This window comes from Tursiops truncatus, chromosome 15 (assembly GCF_011762595.2).
Source record: "Tursiops truncatus isolate mTurTru1 chromosome 15, mTurTru1.mat.Y, whole genome shotgun sequence".
Classification (NCBI taxonomy): domain Eukaryota; kingdom Metazoa; phylum Chordata; class Mammalia; order Artiodactyla; family Delphinidae; genus Tursiops; species Tursiops truncatus.
This window is the reverse complement of record NC_047048.1, coordinates 57,451,868-57,471,729: the sequence shown is the minus strand read 5'-3', so window position 1 is coordinate 57,471,729 and position 19,862 is coordinate 57,451,868. Positions and strand designations below refer to the sequence as shown.

Below are 19,862 nucleotides of genomic sequence, written 5' to 3'. Positions count from 1 at the left end.
ACATCTTCTTTATCCATTCATCTGTCAATGGACTCTTAGATTGCTTCCATGTCTTGGTGCTTATAAATAGTGCTGCAATGAACATTGGGGGTGCATATATCTTTTCAAATTAGAATTTTTGTCTTTTCTAGATATATGCCCAGGAGTGGGATTGCTGGATCATGCGGTAACTCTGTTTAGTTTTACTATTCTCCACAGTGGCTGCAGTTCCCACCAACAGCATAGGAGGGTTCCCTTTTCTCCACACCCTCTCCAGCATTTATTATTTGTAGACCTTTTAATGATGGCCATTCTGACAGGTGTGAGGTGATACCTTATTGTAGTTTTGATTTGCATTTCTCTGATAATTAGCATGTTGAGCATCTTTTCATGTGCCTGGTGGCCATCTGTATGTTTTCTTAAAAACCATTCAAAGTTCTTGATAGTCCTCAAAAAAAAAGATAAATAAAGTTCTTGATAGTCCAATGCTTCTCCTGTCTGATCAGTCAGACTTTTTTACCCCAGAACCTTGCAGAGGTCAGATCTACACCGCAACGGTGCTTGGTTGTCTTGCCTTCTTCTCTCTCTTCTCTCCTGGCCCTTCTGGGAGGAAAAGTGGGCTGCTGCCCACTGATACCAATCGTTGCCTACAGAAGACAGGTACACCCACCAGGGACAGGGCTTGGGTTCAGCAACTCACTACATGGGTTTCATGAGCCCCAGAGTCAGCTTGGCAGTGGGTAGAGCAGGGAGCGGGCTCAGTTCTCCTTCTCCTTCTCCTTCTCAGCAATGCGAAGCCTGTGGTGGAGCATCCAAGGGCAGGGTAGGGGTCAACAAGGACTTTGACCCTTCCTTCGGGACCACTAGAGAGAGACAAAGAAGGTCAATGCCTGTGAAACACTTTGAACATATGGGAAGGAGAAGGCTTCCCCTCTGAGTCTGTTAAAAACCACTTATATAACAGGACACATGTGAGAACTGTGTGCGTTAATGTATACTAACTACCTGATGAGTTAGTTGAAACTGAACCCGAACACAATAACTGTTAATTGATTGAAAAATCTCCTTCCTTCTCCCAAGGCAATAGAAATAAAAACAAAAATAAACAAATGGCACCTAATCAAACTTACAAGCTTTTGCACAGCAATGAAAACCATAAACAAAACAAAAAGACAACCTACAGAATGGGAGAAAATATTTGCAAATGATGCAACCGACAAGGGCTGAATTTCCAAAATATACAAACAGTGCATACAACTCAACAGCAAAAAAACAAACAACCCTATCCAAAAATGGGCAGAAGACCTAAATAGACATTTCTCCAAAGAAGACATACAGATGGCCAATAGGCACATGAAAAGATGCTCAACATCACTAATTATTAGAGAAATGCAAATCAAAACTACAATGAAGTACCACCTCACACGAGGTGGAGAAAAGTTACATTCCCACTGTTACTGGGAATGTAAGTTGGTGCAGCCACTATGAAAACAGTATGGACGTTCCTCAGAAAACTAAAAATAGAATTACCATACGAGCCAGCAATCCCACTCCTGTGCATGTATCCAGACAAAACTGTAATTCAAAAAAGATACATGCACCCCCTATGTTCATATCAGCACTATTCACAGTAGCCAAGACATGGAAACAACCTAAATGTCCATTGATAGATGAATGGATAAAGAAGATGTGGTACAATGGAATACTACTCAGCCATATAAAAGAACAAAATAATGCCATTTGCAGCAACATGAATGCAACTAGAGATTATCATATTAAATGAAGTAAGTCAGAAAGAGAAAGACAAACACCATATGATATCACTTACATGTGGAATCTAAAAAATGACACAAATGAACCTATCTAGGAAACAGAAAGAGACTCATGGACATAGAGAACAGACTTGTGGTTGCCAAGGGGGAGGGAGGTGGGGGAGGAATGGGAGTGGGAGGTTGGGGTTAGCAGATGGACGCTTTTATATATAGAATGGATAAACAACAAGGTCCTACCATATAGCACAGAGAGCTATATTCAATATCCTATGATAAACCATAATGGAAAAAGAATATTTTTTTAAAGAATGTATATATATATATATATATATATATATATATATATATATATATATATATAAAACTAAATCACTTTGCTGTACAGTAGTAATTAACACAACATTGTAAATCAACTACACTTCAATTAAAAAAAAATCTCCCAGGTACTTTGGTGTCCGGGAGACCTCATTTTCCATCCTGGCTCTGCCATGTACTAATTGTGTCTTTCTATGAAAAACTTACTAATGCAGGATACAAGGTTAATAATAAAAAATCTATTGTATTTTTATACACTAGCAGCAAATAATTAGAAAATAATTTAATTCCATTTTCAATAAAATGACATAAAGTACAAAAAATTTCAAGGAATATAGATTTAACAACAACAACAAAAAAATGTGTGACTGCCTACACCAAAAAGTACAAAACATTGCTGAAAGGAATTAAGAAACTCTAAATAAATGGAAAAATATACCATGCCCATGGATTAGAACAGAGGTCAGCAAACTACGGCCCAGGGTCCAAATCCAGCCTGCTGCCTTTTTTTTTTTTTTTGCGGTACGCGGGCCTCTCACTGTTGTGGCCTCTCCCACTGCGGAGCACAGGCTCCGGCCACGCAGGCTCAGCGGCCATGGCTCACGGGCCCAGCCGCTCCACGGCATGTGGGATCCTCCCGGACCGGGACACAAACCCATGTCCCCCGCATCGGCAGGCGGACTGTCAACCACTGCGCCACCAGGAAAGCCCTGCCTCTTTTTGTAAATAAGATTTTATTGAGACAAAGTCATGCTCATTTATTTATATATTATCTATAGATGATTTCATGCTACAGAGACATAGTTGAGTAGCTATGAGAGAGACCACGTGGCTTGCAAAACCAAAAATATTTGCTATCTGGTTTTCTAATAGATAAAAACTTGGCCAGAACTTTTTAATTAAAAAAGCCAGCCCCCTGGGCTTCCCTGGTGGCGCAAGGGAATATAATTGACATACAGCACTGTATTAGTTTAAGGTGTACAGCATAATGCTTTGACTTACATACATCATGAAATTATTACCACAGTAAGTTTAATGAACATCCATCATCTCATATAGATACAAAATTAAAGAAATAGAAAAAAAAAATTTTTCCTGTGATGAGAATTCCGGATTTACTCTAACAACTTTCATATATAACATACAGCAGTGTTAATTATATTTAACATGTACCTTACATCCCTAGTACTTATTTATCTTGTAACTAGAAGTTTGTATCTTTTGACTGCCTTCCTCCAGTTCTCCCTCCATCCACCCCATCCCACACCTCTGGTAACCACAAATCTGATCTCTTTTTCTATAAGTTTGTTTGTTTGTTTGTTTGTTTGTTTGTTGAGTATAATTGACTTACAACACTATGTTAGTTCCTGTTATACAGCAGAGTGATATTTCTCTACAATTCAAAATGACCACCATGGTAAGTCTAGTTATAATATGTCACCCTACAAAGATATTACATAGTCATTAATTATATTTCCCACTTTGTACATTTCATACTCGTGACATTTATTTTTCACCTGGAAGTTTGTACCTCTTAATCTCCCTCACCTATTCAAAATATATTTTCTTAAAGAAAAGAATTATCCATATACCACCCCCTCTGAATTCTTTCATTTCTGGAAATATAGAAAGTAGTAATCTCAAGGAACCCAACAACAGTGGTTTCTTGTTATTATTCACATCTCATTTTCACACATCAAGGAATCAATAGTGGATGAACAAGAGAGTAACAAAGAAGAAAATGTCCATCTGACAAGATTTCTCCGTGTCCTGGCCAACTTTCTCATCATCTGCTGTTTGTGTGGAAGTGGGTACCTCATTTACTTTGTGGTGAAACGATCCCAAGAATTCTCCAAAATGCAGAATGTCAGCTGGTATGAAAGAAATGAGGTGAGGAGGGCATCTCTGCTGAAGTGAATATTTCAGGAAAATACTGAAATTACCCTGGTTCCTATGCCATTCAGCTGAATTATTGAATTCTGGACTATTGGACTAATTTTAAAAAGTGAAATTACATCGCTTATAAATCAATTGTCTAGTAATGCATGGGTGTGATTCTGGGCTTCCTTTTCTGTTCCATTGGTCTATTTGTCTATTCTTGCACTAATAACACACTGATAAACTATGGCTTTATAGTATGTCTTGATATCTGACAGAGTGAGTTCTCTCATCAAGATCCACAATAACACACATTAAGGTTTTATTGCACTTGCATTGAATCCATAAATCTCTCCTGGGAATTTGACATCTGTGGTAGTTGGCAAAAATAGCTACAAATTCTTCCCATCCTTGTATCCACATTTTTTTGCAATGTGGTTTTCTAGTTCCTCCCATGAAGAGGTGAAATCTGTTTCCCCATCCCTTGCCTTAGTCAGTGAAACAGTAGCAGCAATGATACAAGCAGACTTGAAAAGTGCTTGTATTTTAGAACTTGCTCTCTTGGGAACCTGAGACCTCCACCATGTGAATGATGCCCAGCTAGCCTCCTAAATGATGAGCGGCACATGGCCCAATTATCTCATCACCTTAGGTGACAGCAAATCCACCACCAGATGTGTGAATGAAGCTGACCCCAAAGGCCACACCCTGCACCACATCCCTCTACTGTTGGTTCCGTTCTGTGATCTGAGTTTCTGGTCTTGCATGCTCCTGAGATGAGGAGATTCTTACCTAGCTCACAGCTTTGACAGAATACAAAGCACTGTCCCATATGTTAATTCATTTACTTCTCAAAGATAGTTTGCTATTTTTATCAATGCTAATAACAGCAATCGTGGTGACAACCAGTCACAGAGCAGTTAGGACCTGTGGAACATACACTGACTGCTCAGGGCTTGTTGGTGCCTTCGCCAGGGTCATAGAGCAAGTTGTGGAGACCCCGGGGCATTTCCAGAGGCAGAGGAGGGGGCAAAAAGGAGATGGAGATGCATGGCCCTGGGGGTGCAGAGATGGTGGAGAAGCAAGTGATATTGATGACAAAACTAACCCAGCTCTCCCAATTTCTCAGGTAGAAATTGTGATGTCCCTGCTTGGGATGTTTTGTCCCCCTCTGTTTGAAACCATTGCTGCCCTGGAGAATTACCACCCACGCATTGGACTGAAGTGGCAGCTGGGACGCATCTTTGCACTCTTCCTGGGAAACCTCTACACGTTTCTTTTGGCCCTGATGGATGACGTCCACCTGAAGGTAAAGACCACAAACATCCCCCCAATTCCTAGTGCCCACCAAATTTCTTTTTTAAATATAATAATTTCCTTGTGCATAATTTATATCAATTTAAAATTTTTTGGAAAGGTCAGAAAAGTAAAATGAAGAAAAATATCACCAGATTCCTATGACCCAATTGTTAACATTTTGCTTCAGTTCTTTACTGTCTTTTTCTTAGGCTTTTTCACATCATCTGCATGTCATTTGGTACCCTTAATATTTTATCTGCAGGCTTTTCCATATTGTTTCTTAGCTACCATAAATGTTTACCAGCCCAGTATGTGCCCACTGAGCTGATAAGTCATGGTTGAGTTAACCTTTCATCACTGCTCACCAGGTGGATATAGCGTACCCACCAAGCCAGGCCCTGGGGGTACAGCAGAGAGTAAGACACGGTCCTGTTCCAGGGGAGACAGACTCATTCATCGAAGCATGCTGGGGCAGGTGCTTCAGTGGGAGCAAGCCCCGGGCAGTGTGGCAGTACACAGGAGGGGCTGCAAACCCCACCGTGGGGGATCTTAGCAGACCTTGGAAAAAGCAGAGGGAACAGCTCATGCACACAGGGAACTATGAGTTAGCTGAACAATAGAGTGGAGGGGAAGAAGTGAAAAGTGAAATTGGGGGAAGGGCCAGATTATGATGCTCCTCTTTCCCACACGTCCCTCCTCATGAACTTTTTCCTGAGGTTAACAGGAAGCTACTGGAAGTTTCTCAGCATGGAAGTGACTGGATCTGACCGTTGCCTACTCTCCATCTTCATTTCTTGCTTCCCTCCTACCCTAGTAAACTCCTTCACCCTCCTGAGCCTCACATTTCCTCCACGGGGCAAAATTCTCTCTTGCTTCTCTCTCCATCCTTCTCCCCGTGTTTGACTAGTTGACTAATCCTCCTGCGGTGTGGCTCAGATGTCACTGCCCCCAGGAAGGGCCCTGTTGTCTGATGTGGATTTCCTCAGTCCCCAAAGAAAATTTCCCACAGCTCTTATCACTCTGGTCTGTAATTGTCTGTTCATCTCTGTCACTTACTAGACAATGAACTTTCTGAGGAAAGCTCCGTTCACTCCTGTGTCACTCCTGTTCACTCTTGTGTCACCATTGCCTTATAGGCCCAGAATAGACCCTGAATAAATTAATCTCAAAAGAACAATGAGTAACTGAATGGATGGACAAATGGATGAAGGGACAGATGACTAATAACAGAGAAGAAAACCTCCTGGAAAAGACCCAAGGACTTTAGCCAGTTGCCCCCCTCTCCTCTATAGATTGAAAGGCTGGGAGGGCATTTCTGGAGAGACCTGTTGAGGGGTAGGGCAGGGGCTAGATGGTAGGGTTGTGGCATATGCTGGCTCTATTTGTTGTTCCTGTAGAAACATTGGACCTTCCCTGGCTCCTTCCAACCCCACATCTCCATCTTCCATTCTAGCTTTCTAACGAAGAGACAATAAAGAACATCACTCACTGGACTCTGTTTCACTACTACAACTCCTCGGGTTGGAATGAGAGCGTCCCCCGGCCACCCCTACACCCTGCAGATGTGCCCCGGGGTTCTTGCTGGGAGACAGCTGTGGGCATTGTGAGTAGTTACGCTCTCCTGAAAAGATGATCCCTGTTCTCAGTTCTTCGTTGTCCCTTCTTGATGTTTCCATTTTTAAGCCACCAAAATGTCAAGCTAGCATTTCTTAGGAAAGTTCCACCTTTTCACATTATCTTTTTTTCAGTGTCCCAAACATTTCTCTCTGTGCTTCTTCTAGCAGTCTAATACCACTTGGATTTATTTGGAGTTTTACTGCAGATTTCACTGAAAGCCTGAGGTTCTCCACCTGGAAATCATGAATACAACTCCTAAAAGTTGTATACAAGATTTTGTGTGTATATGCATCTGTGCATTTTTCTGTAAAGAGAATTAAAGATTTTCATTAGATTGTCAAAAATTAACAACGACCATTTCCCCTTATCCACTTTCACTACTGTTCCTGTAGCTTACACAGTGTGGACTTCAAAGGCTAGTGTTCTTTGCCTTCCTAGGCAGAAACTTGAAGTATTCACAGGTAACACAGGGATCAGCTGCCTTCTCTTCCTCAACTCCATCTCTTTGCATGGGGTTTCTATTCACCTGCCACCCCTGAAGAATCCATGCCCATAGAGCATTGGACAACAGTGTTTTTAACGGAGGTTGATGAAGTCCCATAGAGGAGAGGATTATATCACACACTTCATCAAACACTGCCTACAAGTCCAACAGCAGATATTTTCCTGAGGCAGGGTTTCCTTTCCACCGGGTCCTGGGGGCTTTTTCTCCCTGCTTCCTTCACAGAAGGCTCAGACTCATGACTTCTCATCTCCTCCAGTCTAAATTCCCCCATTCTCTTCAAATCGTCCTCATCTTTAATATGTAGAGCAGCTCACATTTCTAAACCCATCACAGTGTGTAACAGAGAAAACCTTCAAGTCAGTGAAACCTACCCTCTTTAGAAGACAAAAGAGAGTTTGTTACCTATATGATTCCTTTGGAATATTCTGCTATAGAATTTCTCTTTTCCTTCCTCACATCTTGGAAGGCATCTCTCTTGCCCTCCTCCCTGAATGCCCATCACTGATTAAAACTTGTTTCCTTCTGAGTTTGTTGGTAATGATGGGTTTGAGGCATAATGTCCTGCTCACCTATGTCCACCACCACCTTCACCCCAGGCCCCAGAGCATCACCTTGCATAGACGTGGAGACCTGATACAAGTCAGTTTGTGTTTTACTTAAGAGTAAGAGTCTGAATTCTTGTTAAGGAAAAACCCTGAAAACTCATCAGCTGTTCATCCAGCAAGCATTTATTAATCATCTTGGAAGATACAAAAATGAATAGAGCAGACCCTGTGTCCCCTGGGAACTCCAAGTCTATTAGATGTCTTAAAGATTGTGATGAAGTCGGGTAGATCTTTCCAACTTTTCAAAAAAAATTAATAAATTATATGTACTCTACACATCAAAGAAAACTTTGTTCCTTTGCTTTTGGCTCTTCTTCTATGTGCCTCTGTGAAAAACCTACATTATTTTCTCTACATACCCCCCAAAAAAAATCCAGTTAGCAGGGGGTGAAGAAAACCAGCAGCTGTCCCCAGGGACAGTGGTCAGATTCAGTCTTAGCTGCGGCAGCTGGCACTTCAGAGCAGATGGGGGAAGCAAGGAGTGAGCCTTCAGATCCTACATCTATGCAATAGTGCTGATAACTACCAAATACTGGGTATTGCCAACTGCTAGGCAATTTGCATACATAATCACTAACTTTCCCAGTAACCCTGCAAGGTTAATGTATCAACTTCAAAAGGTTCAGAGACTATTCCAAAGCAATGAATTAGTAACTTGTAGAGCTGGAACCTATAGTAAGCATTTTTCAAAGCATGGGGTCTTTTATCTGCACGACCATTAATCAGAGGGTCACAGAGAAGAATAAGAGTGGGTGGGGGAGCGTTGGCATGCAGTCAGTTGGGAGAAGCAGGCATGGTCAGACCCTGACCATCCCCTTTCTCTATGTTCCTCCTCGCAGGAATTCATGAGGCTGACAGTGTCGGACATGCTGGTAACGTGTATCACCATCCTGCTGGGGGACTTCCTGCGGGCTTGCTTTGTCCGGTTCATGAACTACTGCTGGTGCTGGGACCTGGAGGCTGGATTTGTAGGTCACCACTTCATGGACATTGTGCAGAAAGGCGTTCCAATCATCCTTTCTGTTACAGTCAGATGCATTCTGTGCATTTCTTTAGATGCTTAATGACAGTCTCTACTCTGTGGAGTAGTATTTCATTTTTTCTAAGCAGGACATAAAATCCAGTAGATAAAAAGTATTTTTTGGTTTGTTTGTTTTTTTTGCGTTACGCGGGCCTCTCACTGTTGTGGCCTCTCCCGTTGCGGAGCACAGCCTCCGGACGCGCAGGCTCAGCGGCCATGGCTCACGGGCCCAGCCACTCCGTGGCATGTGGGTTCTTCCTGGACCAGGGCACGAACCCGTGTCCCCTGCATCAGCAGGCGGACTCTCAACCACTGCACCACCCGGGAAGCCCTAAAAAGTATTTTTAATATTTTCAAATGTTAAATTTTAAATTCCCAAGATTTAACCCTCCTATATTTGGATTCTGCATGTTTCTTCCTTTAATCCACGCTCACCTGACTTTCCTTCTCTCTCTCCTCACTTTGTTTTCCTCCTTCTCTCATTCTTGTCACTTTTTATCTCCATTTCTGGAAGACAAATTGGGAAGCAGGTTTCAGGTGGCCTCACAAGGACACCGACTACTCCCTAATGCTCACACACTTTATGTTCTTTCAAACAGTTGACAAATTTCCAAAACTCTGAAAATCAGAGTCAGGTTGAAAATCTGCATCTGGCTGAGGTGGTTCCTTTCCATGAAAAAGAAGATGACAGTGGGGTTTCCTTGGTGGTGCAGTGGTTAAGAATCTGCCTACCAATGCAGGGGACACGGGTTCGATCCCTAGTCCGGGAAGATCCCACATACCATGGAGCAACTAAGCCCGTACATCACAACTACTGAGCCTGCGCTCTAGAGCCCGCGAGCCACAACTACTGAAGCGTGTGCGCCTAGAGCCCATGCTCCATAACAAGAGAAGCCACCACAATGAGAAGCCCGTGCATTGCAACGAAGAGTAGCCCCTGCTCACCACAACTAGAGAGAAAGCCTACGTGCAGCAGCAAAGACCCAACGCAGCCAAAAATTAATTAATTAATTAATTTGAAAAAATGATGAGAAGGAGAAAAGAGAATTGGAGGATTTATTTATTTTGTTTTTAAAGCTTTCTTTACATTTGACTCCTCATTTAATTATTTGCATTTTGTTATTTATTTGATTTACTCCTTGCTTATAATTTCAAGTTACATTTCTGATTAGAACATTGATAAAATGTTCTCTTGGGGCCTCCCAAGAACACACTGTCAGCCTGCAGGCCATAAAAAGTAAAAATTCTCTCTCTGTTTTTTTTTTTTTAGTTTGGCTATGCTGCACAGCTTGCGGGATCTTAATATCCCAACCAGGGATTGAACCCAGACCCCTGCAGTGGAAGTGTGGAGTCCTAACCACTTCACTGCCATGGAATTCCCAAAAAATTCTCATTATTTTCATTGGAGAAGACACTGAAGAAAGTTTCAAGTTTGAGAACTTGAAAACTCTTTTTTAAAATTTGAAAACATGTTAAAGAAATAGAAATCTGAATCTAAGGTTCCTCTCTGGTCACCAGAGCAGGCTCTTTGGGATGGAGTGGCTTGGTCAGTTGACCGGTAGTGGGGTCTGGCTGACACGACCTAACAGACTTTCTCTCTCTCCTCTCTCTCTCTCTCCCTCCAGCCCTCATATGCTGAGTTTGATATTAGTGGAAATGTGCTTGGTTTGATCTTCAACCAAGGAATGATCTGGTGAGTTATCAATTTCCTCTGGTGATCACCTCATTTGGGGAGTCAAAAAGCTGGAATCCCAGGCTTTGCCTTTCAACCAGCTAGAGAGAGGCTAGACAAATCATCTGGCCTCTCTGAGCTCCCTTCTTTTGCTTGAACAGGACTAGAGGAGAACCAGGACAATGTCTGGCCTACCCACTTGCTACCATATATGTAGAGAGGGGAGAGAAGAGCTAGGGAGAGAGAAGGAAAAAAGGAAGAGGGAGGAAAGAGGGAGGAGAGAGGGAAGAAGGAAAAAAAAGTCGGGTGGGAAAGAAAGAAGAGAAGGAAAGGGAGGGAGGGAGAAGGAAGGGGAGGAAAGGAAAGAGAGGAGGGAGGGAGATAAATGAACTGAGGAACTTCCCTCTGAGAAGGAGTTAGAGGAGGCTGCCTGACTTCAGCCAAAGGCTTTCAAAGGCTCATAGCAAGCCAATGTCCAATTCTTTTAAGTTAAGGACGTCAAATACTTTTCTGAGCAGCAGTGCTGTTTCATGGACACCATGGAGAAACAGACAAGAGGCCATGTAATTTGCTCCATGCCTGGCGGTGGGGCAGTGGTAAAATCCTGGCCAGAACCCAAGCCAGGAATGCTCAGAGAGTCCCTGTCCTGAGGAATGGATGGCTATGGCTTGGTGATAAATGTCCTGGTTAAATGGGAGGCCCCTTCCCTTGGGACCTACAGAGAAAGCAACAAGGCCTCCTGCCCCTAGCCCATCAGTCCCGTTTCCTTGTGTCGTCCTTCCCCGGCCTCTTCTGCTGTCGAGCCAACCAGGTGTGTGGTCTCTGCCCTTCCAGGATGGGCTCCTTCTATGCCCCAGGACTGGTGGGCATCAACGTGCTGCGCCTGCTGACCTCCATGTACTTCCAGTGCTGGGCAGTGATGAGCAGCAACGTCCCCCACGAACGCGTGTTCAAAGCCTCCCGATCCAACAACTTCTACATGGGCCTCTTGCTGCTGGTGCTTTTCCTCAGCCTCCTGCCGGTGGCCTACACCGTCATGTCCCTTCCACCCTCCTTTGACTGCGGGCCATTCAGGTGCACAGCCTCAGTTGCAGGAGGGCACCTCCTCTCCCAGGGCAGTCTGCTCAGAGATCTCAGGCTCAGAATTCCAGTTCTGGTGTCACGTCAGCCTGCGAAAGGCCATGGAGCCTTGGGAAAATCATTAATGCTGTTCAACAGAGCTTTCTGCAGGATGGAGGTGTTCTATGTCTGTGCCATCCAATATGGTAGCCACCATGTGGCTGTTGAGCACTTGAAATGAGGACCAAGAATTGAATTTCTAATTTTATTTCATTTAAATTAATTTTAATTTAAATAACCACCAGTGGCTAATGGCTACCATATTGGACAGCACAGCTCTAACCTTTTAACATATGGATAGCCTACTGCCCTGGATTGCCTTGCCGTGGGATGAGTAACAGGGGGCATTCTGAAAATGAAACGACCGTACATTTACAAGTCCCATTCAAATGTGAAGCCGCTACTGAGACTCTTGACAGGGCCCTCATGCTCTACAGAGCACTGTAGGCTCAAGGTATAAGCCAGACTAGTTTCAGAGACTGGACATTGTATATAAAGAGATAAACAACTATGTAAGGAGGTAGATGGAGAGAGAATGTGCATCTACTGCTCAATTTCCAAATGCGACACCCTCTGAAAACAAAGCCCTTTCTTTTCTGCATAAAAAGGGATTCTGTGGTTCAAGAGTTTGGGACATGCTGCCCCTTTTATCTGCCACCTCCTCGCTTAGAAATGCACAATGCACACTCCTTTATTCAAGGCTCTGAAGAAACGTGCAGTGAGAGACCGTGTGCAAGCCGGTGCTTCCGTCCCTGCTGACCACAGACCCTTGCTCCATGGAACACCATCTAGGGCAGGGAGGAGGGTGAGGCTAGTAAGGTGCCCACCTTGCACCTGCACAACCCCGAGGGCAGTACCTCCTTAAACTGTGCACCCCAGGGCCTCACCTGCCTCATTCCAGTCCCAACCCTGCCTACTAAGGTGGATCAACACGCTTTGGGAAATGCTGAACTGACACTTCTCAGTTTATAACAGACTGACCTTGATAAAGCCCTGTGCTTGGTGCCCCACAGCAAGGGCTGTGGGAGCTCAGAGGAGTCGTTAGCAGGAGAGCTCACAGCAGAGTGTGATGGGGCTGAACGGGGGTCCAGATAGAAGGGAAGGGGGGCTGGATCCAGAGTGGAGGACCAGGCTGAGTGGCAGGAGGCCTGGGCACCAGGCTGAGGGACAACCACATGGCAGAAGTGGCAGAAGCTTCTTTAGGCTTCTTCCTGAGCAAGGTTTGGAGGGCTGGGCTCTGGGTGCAAAGGTTCAGCCGGTGCCCCTTTGCCCAGACCACCCACCTGTTCCAGGCAGGAGGCCAGTGAGTAGGCCCGTGTCGTGTCTGGCCCTCGCCACCTGCCCCACTCTTGCTTCTTCTGCTCCCTGAGGCCCTGACAGCTGACACCCAGATAGCAGAGGAAGGGACCCACGAGTGGAGCCCAGGAGGACACGTGGCTGCCACCTCCTTCCTGTCACTCTTCTGATAAAACCCACCAACAGGGCTTCCCTGGTGGCGCAGTGGTTGAGAGTCCGCCTGCCGATGCAGGGGACACGGGTTTATGTCCTGGTCCAGGAAGATCCCACATGCCGCAGAGCGACTGGGCCCGTGAGCCATGGCCACTGAGCCTGCGTGTCTGGAGCCTGTGCTCCGCAACGGGAGAGGCCACAACAGTGAGAGGCCCGCGTACAGAAAAACAAAACAAAAAAAACACCAACAGCGAGAACATTCATCCCTCAAGCATTTTCACAGCTGTCCTCTCACTTGCTTCTGAATTTTACTCAATGGTCACCTTTTCAGGCCTTCCCTGGAGACCCTAACTGAAGTCACACACACACACACACACACACACACACACACACACACACGCACGTCTTGTCATTACTTCTGTTTATCACATCTCTTTACCAACATCTAGCATGCCATTCTTTTTGTTTTTTCATCTTGTTTGCTGTCCGTCTCCCCCACCAGACCATAAGCTCCATGCAGGTGCGATTTTTTATTTTCTTCCTTTCTCCCTGCTTTACACCCAGTGTCTAGGAGAAAATTTATGGTCAGTGCTTGAACCAGACCCTTTACCTGGCAGAAATTCACTTTTAGGGTTGGGACCAGATCCAGGCAGGCAAGATAAATGAGTGAGATGGGCAGCACTGTAGAGTGTATAGTTAAAAGTAAGGGTTGGTAAACTACATCCCATGGACCGAATCCAGACCACCTGTTTTTGTAAATAAAGTTTTATTAGGACACAACCTCACTCATTTGCTTACATATAATCTATGGCTGCTCTCTAACTACACCAGTAGAATTTGAGTAGTTCCAACAGAGGCCATCTGGCTCACAAAGCCTAAAATCTTTTTTGGAGAAAAATTGCCCCCACTCCTGATTTAGAGCATAAACTCTAGAGCTGGCTCTGTCATTTGCCAGCTGGGTCATCTTGAGCAAGTTACACAGCAGATTCATTGCCTCTGAGATGGAAAATTTCACAAGCTTTGTTAATTTGTTCACCTATGCCTTCTTCTCCTCTGTATATAGTTTGACCATTATCCGTTGTAGCACATCACAGCAGATTCCACTTTATTTCAGTTGTTGCTGTGAGGGTTTAGTGTGCTGTTATCTGTAAAGTACTTGGAGGAGTGTGCTAACCCATAGTAGGGCATATATACGAATTTGTTAAGCTTGAGCCCTGCCTGAATTCGGGGTAGCTGGTACTCATAACAATGCTATGAGGTGGGAAGCATTATCTACACCAGGGATCAGCTAACTTTTTTCTTTTAGAACCTGATAGTACATATTTTAGGCTTTGAGGATCAAGAGACAAAATCAAGACTATTATGTAGGTACTTATATAACAGGAGAGAAACAAATGCCCACAACATTTTTACTGGCAAAATTCAAAATATGATAATAATAATAGAGTATAATTTTTTGTAATACAGGACTACCAATGAGAAGAATGGAATTCTTTTGAGGGGAAGGAGGTGATATTTCACATAATAGAGGTTCAGAGTTACTATTCTGTATCATCAAAAATCAGTTGTCCTGCCCAGATAGCCATCTTTGCTGCCAGATCAATTTTTGTGCCAGACATGGCAACACATCTACCACCATAGAAAAAAAATTTGCCATAAAGCTTTATTACTGCCAAGCCATCGGACTGCTGTGCAGTAGGGCAAGTCAGGATATTCGGTTTCTATTTCTGATAAAAATTCACAGATATGAAAATGATTAAGTCATGAGAGCAAATGAAGTTTACCATTGACACTATTGACTCAATTGTACATGATATATTCAAATATTTTCTACAAATTACTTACTGATGAATAAGAAAATGAATAATCAGTGTGCACACACTGAAATTTTCACAAGCTTTGTTAATTTGTTCAGCTCTGACTTCTGCTCTACATATAGTTTGACCATTATCAGCTGTAGCACATCATAGCAGATTCCACTTCATTTCGGTTGTACTGAATTCCGTTCCATTCAGTTGTACTAAATTAGTGTTTTCTCAATTTCTTTGAGAAAATTTCACCCATATATGTCCTGCACAGAATATTCATAGGAGTTAATTCTTCAGTCACTTCAGACTTGGCATTAACTCCTCGAATAACAACTAAGCAGTATCAGAAACATCTATTGACTCATTAAGAGCCAAAGAAAACCACCTGAGATCACTTGCCTTGTGTTTGAATGTCCTCAACTCTTCAAGCAACTGCTCTTGCTGGAAAATCTAAAAGTCTTAAGTATATTTTCTCTGAATACATTCCTTCAGCTCCTACAATTTAATTACTTCATCACTGGTAAATGAGGACCATGATTTTGGAAACTAGAGGAAAGGGTATCCTTGTTATATAGAGACAGAAAGCTTAGATAAACTATGTCCTTCAGTTGTATGGAAAGCTGAATTTGTAAATGATAAACTTCTATATTTAGCTGAGGATATTTCTTTTTTTTTTTCTTTTTTGGTTGCACCGTGTGGCATGTGGGATCTTAATTCCCCGACCAGGGATTGAACCCACGCCCCCTACAGTGGAAGCACAGAGTCTTAACCACTAGACTGCCAGGGAAGTCCACAGCTGAGGATACTTCTTTTTTTTTTTTTTTTGAAGATCAATCTTAGTAAAAACTTTTTTCTCTGTTTTTTTTAATTGAAGTATAGTTGATTTACAATGTTGTGCTAATTTCTACTGTACAGCAAAGTGATTTAGTTATATACATATATACATGTTTTTAATATTCTTTTTCATTATGTTTTTTTTCCAGGAGATTGGATATAGTTCCCTGTGCTATACAGTAGGACCTTGTTGTTTATCCATCCCATATATAATAGTTTGCATCTACTAATCCCAAACTCCCAGTCCATCCCTTCCCCTCCCTCTCTCCCCCTTGGCAACCACAAGTCTGTTCTCTATATCTGTGAGTCTGTTTCTGTTTTGTAGATAAATTCATTTGTGCCATATTTTAGATTCCACATATAAGTAATTATCATATATTTATCTTTCTCTTTCTGACTTACTTCACTTAATATGATAATCTCTGGTTGTATCCATGTTGCTGCAGATGTCATTGTTTTGTTCTTTTTAATGGATGAGGAATATTCCATTGTATATATGTACCACATCTTCTTCATCCATTCATCTGTCGATGGACCTTTAGGTTGTTTCCATGTCTTGGCTATTGTGAATAGTGCTTCTATGAATATAGGGGTGCATGTATCTTTTTGAATTATAGTTTTGTCCAGGTATATGCCCAGGAGTGGGATTGCTGGATCATATGGTAGTTCTATTTTTAGTTTTCTGAGGAACCTCCATACTGTTTTCATGGTGGCTGCACCAACTTACATTCCCACCAACAGTGTAAGAGGGTTCCCTTTTCTCCACACTCTCTCCAGCATTTGTTATTTGTAGACTTTTTAATGATGGCCATTCTGACCAGTGTTAGGTGGTACCTCATTGTAGTTTTGATTTGCATTTCTCTAATAATTGGTGATATTGAGCATCTTTTCATGTGCCTACTGGCCATTTGTATGTCTTCTTTGGAGAAATGTCTGTTAAGGTTTTCTGCCCATTTTTCAGTTGGGTTGTTTTGTTGTTGTTGTTGAGTTATATGATCTATTTGTATATTTTGGAGATTATAGCTGAGGATATTTCTAAGTAAAGTGTTGAAGGTGCAGCCTAGTTTCTTCTTGCTGTTTATACTAAAAATGTGAGAAGAAAGAGATAAATTGAGGAAAGAACTGATAAGCAAAAAGGAACAAGGACTTGATGATTTGGGAAATTCTCAGTCTGTCCAGTTTGCAGAAGACTCTAAAAACAGGTCCACTGTTAGGAAAGCATGCTCTAAGGAGAAAGCCAAGGAGGAGGCTTGACAACATTTTGATAGTGCTTCTGAAGGATCTGAATATTCATTCACACAGATGATTCTTTTAAGCATGTAACTCGGATCCTCTCAACCATCTCAGCAGAAGCCAGAAATAGAAATGGAATTATCCAGGAAAGATCTGTGTAGGACCCTCTTGTGTAATGGACTGAATTCCCACAACATACATGGAAGCCCCACCAGGTATTTGAGATTGTTGTATGAGCAGTATCAGAGCTTGGACTGAAAGGGGCAGAGAAGAGGAAAGCTGTTGGACTCCAGATATTCTATAGTCAGTAAACAGGCTGATCAAATCTACTCAGCTGAAACCTGTGCTACTCTTCAAGAAAAAGGAAGGATGACTCTGAGGCCAGAGTCTTGGGCCTGGAGGGCAGAGCTGCAGGCAGGCACAGAGGGTTGAGCCGAGAGAAAATCATTCTCAGGCCTTTGAAATCTAATGGAATTTGGCTGACTGGACTTCAAAATTGCTGGGAACTGGTGATTCCTTTCTTCCTTCCATTTTCTTCCTTTTGGAATTGGAATATCTATAACTGTTATCCTATGGTTGACCCACCATTGTATTTTGGGAGTAAATAACTTGCTTTCTAGTTTCACAGCTCCACAGATAGAGAGAAATTTTGCCCCAAAATGGATCACACCCCAAGTCTCACCTACACCTGATTTAGATGAGATTTGGGACTTTTGAGTCCATGATATTTAGATGAGATTTTTGGACTCTGAGTTGATGCTGTAATAGGTTGAGACTCTGGGGCATGTAGGGATGGTGGTGAATATATTTTGCAGGTGGAATGAGTGTGAATGTTTGGAGGCCAGAGAGCAGACTGGTGGGCTGAATAATGGCTCCCAAAGATATCCAGGTCCTAATCCCTGGAACCTGTGGATGTTACCTTATACATCAAAATGGTCTTTGCTTATCTGATTAAGGATGTTGAGATGGGGAGATTGTCTGAATTACCCAGATGGGCCCTAAATCACGTGTCCTTATTAGAGGGAGGCAAAGAGATATTTGACTTTAGAAGAGCAGTAAGTGATGTGACCTTGAAAGCAGAAAGAGATTTGAAGATTCTATGCTGCTAGCTTTGAAGATAGAGGAAGGGACCATGAGCCAAGGAATGCAGGGAATGAAGCTCTAAAAGTTGAGAAAAAGAAACAGATTCTTCCCTAGAGCCTCCCTCTGAAAGGAGAGCAGCCCTGCTGACACCTTGGTTTCAGTCCAGTGAAACCATTTCAGACTTTCTGGCCTCCAGAACTGTAAGAAAATAATTTGTATTGTTTTAAGCCTCCAGTGTGGTAATTGGTTACACAGTAGTCACTGAAAACTAATGCATCATCTAATATGTCATAATTCAATGACAAAATAATCCACATTCTCTTGTGACTTAAGCATCACATTTGAAGTCCACTTTTCTTGTTTTTACAAAATGGGTATGCAGTAGTAATTTAAAAAATAATAGGGATTTCCTGGTGGTCCAGTGGTTAGGACTCTGCACTTTCACTGGCGAGGGTGCGGGTTCAATTCCTGGTCGAGGAACTAAGATCCCGCAAGCTGCAGGGCACAGCCAAATACTACTACTAATGATAAATTAAATGTTATGATGTGGTGATATGCATGGCACTTGAAATGCTGTCATGTTATAACTACATCATTGCAATTTGTAGTGTGCTGTGCAGCAGTACTAAGCATTGAGATGGCCGCAGATGTTTGCTAACACAACTACTCATCTCTGCTATTATAGCACAAAAACAACCAGAGACTATACATAAATAAATGAGCGTGGCTGTGTTCCAATAAAACATTTACAGACACTGAAGTTTGAATTTCATACTTCAATTTTTATGTGTCACAAAATATTATTCTTCTTTTGATATTTTTCCAGTTATTTAAAAATGTAAAAGCCATTCTTAGCCCACAGGCCTTATAAAAACAGGTAGCAAGCCAAATTTGGTCCATGGGCCATTGTTTGCTAACCCCTGATTGACACATAAGAGAAAAATGAAGCTTCTAGATGCAACATTTTGGAGGGCACTTATAATTTGACAGCCCCATACTCAATGTTTTATATGAATTCATGTCTATGTCCTCTAAACAATCTGAGACAAATGCTGTTATTATATTTATAATACCATATTGTATATACTATTTTATTATTGTACTATATTATACGGACGAGGAAATCAGGGCAGAGAAGTTTTCAATATCTTGCCCAAAGATATCAAACCTCTGCAGCACTAACCAATAGAACTTTCTATATGAGGGAAAAAAATCCACATCTGCTCCTCAAATATAGTAGCTATTAGTCACATGACTCCTTGAAATGTGTGACTAAGAAACTGAATTTTTAATTTAATTTTAATAACCACATTGAAAATTACAGCTCGGGCTTCCCTGGTGCCGCAGTGGTTGAGAGTCCACCTGCCGATGCAGGGGACACAGGTTCGTGCCCCGGTCCAGGAAGGTCCCACATGCCACGGAGCGGCTGGGCCCGTGAGCCATGGCCGCTGAGCCTGCGCGTCCGGAGCCTGTGCTCCTCTAAAAGAAAAGTACAGCTCTAGTGGGGAGAGTGAGGGTATGAATACAGGCAGAAAGTGAGTAAGTAAATTGTCCATGGTGTCCCACAGCTAATAAATGGAGGAGAGAGGATTTAAACCAGGAATTTCAAACCATAACTTCCTGTTCTTGGCACCAAAGCTACCAACCAAAAGCCAGGAGCAGACAGTAATCTC

The 19,862-nt window shown here is 42.7% G+C and overlaps 1 protein-coding gene across 1 annotated transcript in view; it reads left to right on the top strand.

Moving 5' to 3' along the window:
- Positions 1-19,862, top strand: part of TMC2 (transmembrane channel like 2) — a 64,524-nt gene that overhangs the window by 32,994 nt on the left and 11,668 nt on the right. The window contains exons 10-15 of the mRNA XM_033840993.2: positions 3,768-3,956; positions 5,074-5,253; positions 6,697-6,846; positions 8,810-8,938; positions 10,617-10,684; positions 11,498-11,737. Of these exons, the coding sequence (XP_033696884.2) occupies positions 3,768-3,956; positions 5,074-5,253; positions 6,697-6,846; positions 8,810-8,938; positions 10,617-10,684; positions 11,498-11,737 (956 nt within the window). The remainder of the gene's footprint in view (positions 1-3,767; positions 3,957-5,073; positions 5,254-6,696; positions 6,847-8,809; positions 8,939-10,616; positions 10,685-11,497; positions 11,738-19,862) is intronic.